The 8,083-nt window shown below is 46.2% G+C and overlaps 1 protein-coding gene across 2 annotated transcripts; it reads left to right on the top strand.

Annotated features, from left to right (window-relative positions):
• The first annotated feature begins 780 nt into the window (after nucleotides 1-780).
• CST7 (cystatin F) lies at nucleotides 781-6,930 on the top strand. 2 transcript variants are annotated; one of them, XM_071422524.1, is made up of 4 exons: nucleotides 781-927; nucleotides 5,634-5,806; nucleotides 6,052-6,168; nucleotides 6,609-6,930. In XM_071422524.1, the coding sequence occupies exons 1-4, from the start codon at nucleotides 855-857 to the stop codon at nucleotides 6,699-6,701; spliced, it is 456 nt and encodes a 151-aa protein (XP_071278625.1). In that variant the 5' UTR covers nucleotides 781-854; the 3' UTR covers nucleotides 6,702-6,930. The 2 variants fall into 2 exon arrangements, with proteins under 2 accessions (XP_071278625.1, XP_071278616.1); XM_071422515.1 differs by having other exon boundaries at nucleotides 781-930.
• The last annotated feature ends 1,153 nt before the right edge of the window (nucleotides 6,931-8,083 follow it).

Here is an 8,083-nt window from a genome sequence, read left to right as displayed (position 1 = left end):
GCCCCACAAAGTCTGGCAACCAAGCCCTTTCCCTGGTCCTTCAAGCTCCTCAGCAAGGGCCAGCACTGCCTAGAGAGGATCTTCTAGAAACCAAGAACTTACACTGGATAATTCAACCACAGAGCTGAAAAGCTCTGTAAGTCACAGAGAGACAAAATACCCCTCTCCCCCTGTTTGTCTTCTTTCTAGATATCACCTAGGAAAAACTGATCCCCTCCAATGCCACCCTTTCCTGTTGTCATAACACCTTTTATAAATGGAGGGTGTGATGCTCTACCACCAAACCCAAAATGTTTTCCCCACTGGCTTTGTTCCACACAGCCCCCTTGGGTAGGTACCCCTAAAACTTCCCTGTCTCCCTAACCCAAACCCCACATCTCCACATCAGGGGAGGCAAGAGCCTGGACCCATCATCTCTGTCAGGTGTCCACACACAGATGCACAAATGCAAGCCAAGAGACACATCCCCAGGGCTCATTAACTGTTTCTTAAATATGAATTTTCCCCATGATCCTTAAAGCACATGACTGTAACTCTGCTCACCTCCACACCCCTTTCCAGTATCACATGTGTTTGTCCACACTTTTGCTCTTGAGGATCACAAAGCAAAAGTCCCTGTCTCATGCAAGGCTGGTGCTGCTGTCACCAAGCCACAGCTTTGTGGCTGGGCTTCGAGGTATGTGGTCATCAGCAGGAAACAAAGTCTGCATCAGAGCTGTGATGATTCAGGGGCTTTTAGGGTGGGTTTTTTTCGTCACCACCAGCCAATAAGAGCACTCACAGAAGCATTTCTCTGGCAGGAAGCAGGGCAGTGACTCCTCTGGCAGTCAGGCTCCTCTTCTGGAGTGGTGGAGATGGCAGTGAACTTCCCCTGCAGCCTCACTGCACTTTGCTGTTTGGCACTCTGGAGCTTCACCGGGACTTCAGGTGGTAAGAATGGAAAATAATTGCTGTTTTCCTTGTGGTTTACGTTCTGTGAGTGCTGCTACGCAGTGCTGTGGTAAATAACAGCCTTTCTCCAAGCGCTGCCCACGCTGGCTCAGCACTGCAGGGCTCAGGCTGCAGCTGAAAACCCAACTGCTCCAAAGACCTTCTCCTTGTGTAGTGAACCATGCTGTCCAGGGATATCATTTAGGGGTTTTAAAGTCAATTTATGGTTTTAACTCATTTGTCAGTGTTTAAACTCGGCATGACCTTGATTATTAAATCTAAAGGCTGCGGGTAACAATCTGACTGCTAAGTACAGATGGACACTTGAGTGCAGATTAGCTGACTTTTAATGAAGCATTAACCTGTTTCATTTCTTTCTTTGCTGAGCAAGGGAACTCTCTTGATTGCAGCTGGCCTTAAATCTTCAGAATGGGAGCTGCAGACATGAGTGTTTTTCTCTGAAGGTTTTGGTCCAGTACTACTGAATATATTTCAGCATTACTTTGGTTCACATATACAGAAAAAACTCAGGGATGGTGTTTAGTTAGCCAGTAGCTTTTTTGTTCTGCTGTGGTTTCCTTTGGGGGCTGCAGAGGCATGCAGGAACTCTGCCACATCTTAAATGTAAAGATAAAGCCCTAGCCTTGCTAGGGGGAGGAAGTTTTTAAAGGAGGGAGAAATGGGGAGGAGGTTTTCGAAGCATCTGGTGGGGAAAAAAAAAAATCAACACGTTGCAATCTGCTTTTTGTTTCACTGCAGCCTGGGAGGGAGCAGCCACAGTAATGATTGCTCTCTCATACTGCAGGAACAAGGTCCCCAAAGCAATCCTCAAGGAGGAAAGCACAAGAGAGAGCCTCTTAATACAATATTCAACTCATATCTGCAAAACCAGCCCTTGTTTGCTTAATAACAGGTGGTTGCCAGTTAATTTTGAGCAAGAAAAGTGTCTAACCCTACTATTGCCCAACAGATGGAGCAAGAGGAGGGCTGGCTTTTCCATCTCTCTCTTGACATTTCCAAATCCAGGAGCAAGGAAGGGCTCTGAACATGAATGCTCTGCTCCTAAGCATCTCTCCCTAGAGCAGCAAGAGTTGTCTGCTCAGATTGTGAGATCACACACCCGTGGCCTCTGAGTATGGTAGGTGCCTGGCCAAGTTATGCTGTGCCTCTGCTCCCACACAGCCTGCATGTTTCAGGAATGCTGGCATGCCTAGAGCCCTGCAGTGCTATGTGACCCCCTGAGCCAAGTCTGCCTTGTGCCTGGAACGGTGCCATCACCTTACACAAATTCTAATTTTTAGGAAATGGCACTCAAGACAAGCCAGAGATGAAATGGTCAGAAAAGGCTGCAGAGAGAAAATCAGAATTACAGGTACCTCACACCAGACAGTCTCTGGGGTTTGGAAATAGAGTACTGCAAACTATTCCAAGCACTGAAAGTGATTTCAGACCCGTGTGTTTGCCATGCAGCGAACACCTTGAATGGGAATGAAAGCACACAAAGAAAACCAAATCCTAGCCTTAAGGAATCTGAGTCCCCAGAGGAAAATGGTGGGATAAAGATCTCCCACAAGGGCTCAGTAGTTTTTATACCCACTTTGCTCTGGTATGAGTCATTTTCAACACCAAGTTGTATCAGGTGAATGAGGTAAAATGCCCAATACCCCTTAGTGAAAGCCAGGGGAAAAATACAACCTATAACCTATCCCCTGCTTACAACACATGGTATATTGAGTCTACAACAGCTGTCCAGCTTGCTCACCTCTCCAGGTGATGCATTTCAGAGGTCTGGCCATCGTGACACTGCTGGATCTCCCAGCACTGGAGTCAGGGCTCTTGGACTCTGACTCTTGGTTTGAATAATACACATAATAGTTTTCTTTCCACCCACACAGTGTGGTTTCAGCCAGTCTCCTTCACCTCATGCCCATAAAAGACGTCACCATGACTCAAGAGGTTCTCAAAACCACAAAAGGACATTGTCTACAGACTGAAAGGGGCTGTGGTTATCACCCCCTCCTGCAAAGAACAGTATCTGATGTCAACACCCCCACCACTGCAACACCTGACTTTCCAACAGGTGTGAGAGCAGATATTCAAGCAAGGTGCTGGGGAGCAGCAAGAAGGGCCCAAGGCAGCAACCTGCTCTCAGCCTGGCAGAACGTCCCAGCTGCTGGGTGAGCTCAGGAAAATGCTGGTCCCTACAGCTGCTGGCTTGCTATTGATGGCACAGGAAAAAGCATGGCATTTCTGAGCAAGAGGACAGCTGGCCTTTTGGGCAAACCAAGGCCCTGCTCTGCCTGGAGCTTCATTTCTGCCTGCAGACAGGTCCTGCACGGCCCTCCTCAATCACCTGAAGATGCCAGTGCCTTAAACCCCTGTGAAAAGTTTTACCTATGAGCTGAGATGTGCTTGCCTGAGAAATACCTGTGGTCCAATATCTGTGGTCCTGAGAAATACCTGTGGTCCACATGCTTCTGTGACTCTCAAATTCCACCCTTGCTGCAGCAAGAAGACACCATCCCACAGAGAATAGGTGTCGCCGCATTTCTCCTCACAGAGAAAAGCAAGGCACAATTCTTCCCAAGAATATTTCTGGGATTCACATTCTCTGAACCTCAGAGGAAGGGAAAACCAATTCTTATAATTTTCTGTGCCTGTGTTTGTGCAAAAGGAGAATGCAATATGGAGATTGTTTACCCAAAGTGATGGTGTTTTGTTTCCTTGGCCTATCAGGGCCAAGTGTGTGTGTGTGTTGGGACTGTTGGGTGACAGTCACAAGATTCAGTGTAGTGTGAGCAGAGTTGAGTGCTTGGCAGGTTCAGTTTAGATGTAATGTAATATAGATGTAATATAGTGTAGAATAATATAGTATAATAAAGTAATTAATTAGCCTTCTGATAAGATGGAGTCAGATGCATAATTTCTCTCCCTTCGTCGGGGGTGAAAATATCATCGATAAATAGTCTTGGGACATACAAGTGGATTCTGTTGGGTGAAAAAACACCACAACACTTGCCCAGTGCTGGCTGCACACACCCAACACAGTGCCAACACAGATCAGAGGCATCTGAGGAGAGCTCATCACCTCCACAGCAGACACAAAGCCACCTGCAGAACACCCACTCCTCTGCAACACAGGGCCTGCGTCTCTCAGCTCCCACCTGCAAGAAAATACAGGGGTCATTAAGGAAGTTGGGGTGTCAGCCAGGAAGTGAGATGGATTTGGACATCCTTGGGTTGAGGAGGGATGTGGAATTGAGTCTCTCCTTTGCAGGTCAAGGCGTAAATCCCTGAGCACTGTTACAAGTGGGTGCAGCAATTAACACCTGTGAGAACGATGTGACAGTATAAGTAGGATGTGCATAAGCAACATGTGTGATAAATTTTTGTCACCTTCCATGCTGATGATCTTACATAATTCTGGTTGTTTTTTTTTTTTAATAGGCTTCAGATTATCAAGCTGCCCCTGCAAACTGGCTCAAGCACACAGCCTATGCTCTGTGCAGCTGCCTGTGGGTGAAAGATTTATCTGTGAAAAAAAGCTAGAGGTGATAAAAAGCTTGACTTTCACAGCAGATTGAGTACAACCTCTGTGCACAAGCACACCCAGGCTCGCTGCCTGCACGCACACAGGGTCACCTCCTGCACCTGCAGCCCTTGGCATTAGCAGTGGCTGGATGGCACCTTCTGCAGGATTGGGGATTTTTTCCTCTTCTTTGATTTCAGAAGTGGGAAAATGGAGAGGAAGGGAAATGTAAAAGGGGGTGAAATAATGACATCAAATGTAAGCTTTGAGCTGCTTTTAAATGATTGAAAAATAAGCGGTGCGTGGGGAAAGAGCTACACAGGCAAGTAAAAATCTACAGTAAATGGTTTTATGAACTGCTCTAACGTCAAAGATCATGGGTTAACCCCCACATTCCCCAATTTCCATTTCCTGCACACCTTGCTTCTCCACTCCATGACCTTGGTAATCATAGAATTGTTTGGGTTGGAAGGGACCTTAAAGACCACTTACTTCCAACTGCCCTGCCACAGACAGGGATACCTTCCACCAGACCAGCTTGCTCCAAGCCCCACCTAGCCTAGACTTGAAAACCTCCAGGGATTAAACATGTGCCAGTGTCTTACCACTCTTTCAGTGAAGAATTTCTTCCTAACATCTGAATCCTTCTAACATAAAAACCTCAAGATGCCATCCAAGGTTTAAGGGTAGGGTGTGGGATAAAAACTTGTATCTGTAAGATAAGATATGCAAATTAAGAGCAGCAGGACTCTTGAGCCAGTGTTTGATATGTTATCAAAACTATACTGCACTCTGAGCAACATTTAACCTATCTTTATAAGCAGTTTCAAAGCTGGTCTTTCTATAAACTGGGAGTTATAACAGAGATAATGAAATATTTATGATACTCTGGCTTCTTCTATAGTATTTGTGATACTCTGGCTTCTTCTAAGCAGAGCTTTTGAGCTCTGCTTTCACTTCTGGCAGCGTCTCTTTATGTCACTTCATTTCCTAGGACTGTTTCACCATTTCAGACACGTAAACAAAACCTACTTTGTGATGGATGCAAGCAGAGACCTTCTGAAGTACAAACGCATTGGACAAGTAAAAGAGTTTAGCATTGGTTCAGAGGGCTGAAGCTCCCACCCTTTTATGTCCCTGCTGTGTTTTACCCTGGTGTTTTGTGTTGTTTCAGGTACAAATGTTACACCACCCCACTCAACCATAAGACCTGGCTTCCCTGTCCCAGTGAGCACCGACAGCCCCGAGGTCCGCAAGGCCGCTCGCTTTGGGGTCTACAGATACAACAACAGCTCCAATGACCTCTTCCTCTTTAAGGAATCTCAGATAAAGAAAGCCATGGTACAGGTAAGAGCAACAGGCTCCTGATGGTTCTCCAAACCATCTTCTAACTGACCCTCCTGTGGCATATCCAAGAAACAACATCCCTGATCCTCCTCAGGGCTGCTGAAGCTGTCCCCTACAGCACTGCTACACAGGAGGGCTCTGTGTGGGTGACACACAGTTCCCAGCTGTAGCACTTGATTCCCAGCCAAAGTTTTGGCATCTCTTTCCCCTGCCTTCACTTTAAAGGAGGAAACTGCTTTCTCTAGATAGTCAGAGGGCTGAAGTACATGCTTCACGTGGAAATCAAACGCACCGTGTGTGAGAAGAGGGATCACCCCAGCCTGGACAGCTGTCACTTCCAGAGGGAAAAAAACCTGCAACAGGTATGTGTTCCATTTATTTGGGGTGCCCAGGAACTGCAGGGGATTCTTGGTCACCTCTAGCTGTGCAATCCCTTTTAGACCAGCTCTGCCACATATGTGTACAAGCCTCTCCTCTGCAGAGCCAGCTGGGGTGAGGCCAGGTTCTCACCTTTCGTGCATCCAGGGCCAGCTCCTGCCTGCAAGGAGTTTAACCTGGCCCAAATTCCTGGGTGACTGAGGAGAGTGTGCAGAAATAGACTAGGTGCTAATAGGTTTCCTGGGTGGGAAACACTTTACACAGGCTTTCCCACTAGACAGGATTACTCAGCAAACAGCACTTTTCCTAGGATAAAGCAGGCAGACAAAAGGATGCTCTTTTCTCCTGCCCCATCACAGCCTGCAATGCTGAAATCAACCAGCAGACACCTGAACTTTCTCACCTATTCCCCTTTTATTCACAGATGCTGAGATGCTATTTTGAGGTCTGGATAACACCTTGGACACACAAAGTGCATATCCCCGTTGCCCACTGTCACCAAGACCTTTCCCCATGAGAGCCTGACTTCCAGAGAATCTCCTACCCTGAGTTTTTCTTTGCCTGGACTGCTGAGGTCAATATTGAAGTAGAGAACAGCTGTACAGAACTGCACAGAGCTTTTCTCTCAAAAGCACATGGTTGTTTTTTCCTTGAGAAAGACACTCAAAAGAGAAGGCCTACCTTGACTGAATGTCTTGCTATCCAGGTGTGTATCTGTTTTTCCAAAACTAAACTGCACATGACCACGTGTTGTCATTCATTTGCTATCCATCCTCTGGCTGAATTCCCAAGCACTCCCAGGAAGCTCTGCTGCACTTGTTTTGTGATGAACTTTCACAAAGCCACGATGGAAACAAGTCTAAACCACAGCATGTGTGAATACAACACTAGGAAAGCTTGACAACAGGGGGGTGGTTTGCCTGGGTAGACACACACACAAGTTTTAACATTTTCCAGTGCCAGGGAAATGGTCAGACACATCTGTCAGGAAGGCAAGGGGGAGAGCTGTTCTTTTTAAGACAGAGGTATGGGTAAGGATGTCTTGAAACACAAACATCCCAGAAATTACTCAGTCCAATGAGTGCTTCCGCTTTAATTAAAGCTAAGCTACCCTGTGAAAGGGCATCACTGCAAATGCCAAGGCTAATAAATCTAATCATATTGCCAAATAATAATTCTGAGGTTAAACAGCATAGTTCTGTCCAGGTTAATATACAACATTTAATCTCTGGCAGACCACAGCTTATATTCAGGTTCAGTACAATGATGGTCTTCTCTAGGTGGGCATCTACCATTCCTTCAAGTCTCCACTCTTCATCCATGGGCTAATTATTGCTTACAGTGGACTAAGGTCCCTATTAGGAAGGATTTGGGCAGCTGCTGCCTTAAAACAACATAAAAGTCTAAGCCCATGATCAGTCACACACAGACCAGCACTTCTAAATGAGCAGGGCCCTGATCTAAGCCACAAAGAACACTTTTTTCCCCACAAATATTCCTTTTTTTCTGAAAGTTGTTGCCTTTCTGCAGCAATATTATAAGTCCTATTAGCAGTAACACCCCCACTTTCAGCCCTTTTAACAACCATTCAATCAAGAAAGGCCAGTGAATGGCCTGGCTCCAAGCCAAGGTCTGGGGATCTTAAAACAGATTGTATTAATAGTACAGCTGTCTCTGCTCCAAGTAATCCCAAAACTGGGCAAGTCCCAAGTCCTGCTTCAGAAACACCACTCGTGATGAACAGGTGGCTCAGCAACAGCTCAAATTCAGCATCCAGTGCTGGAGAAGCAGCTGTGCTGCATCTTATCTTTGGGAACAGCAGTGTCTTGGCTAGGAAAAGAAAAAAAAACAAAACAAAAAACCAGTGCTCTAAAGAAAGCTCCAGAAGGGCCACAAGAG

The sequence above is a fragment of the Agelaius tricolor genome, unplaced genomic scaffold (genome assembly GCF_023055355.1).
Source record: "Agelaius tricolor isolate 1412-34295 unplaced genomic scaffold, bAgeTri1.0.p SCAF_1, whole genome shotgun sequence".
In the NCBI taxonomy this organism is placed as follows: Eukaryota; Metazoa; Chordata; class Aves; order Passeriformes; family Icteridae; genus Agelaius; species Agelaius tricolor.
This window is presented reverse-complemented; position numbering and strand designations above follow the sequence as displayed.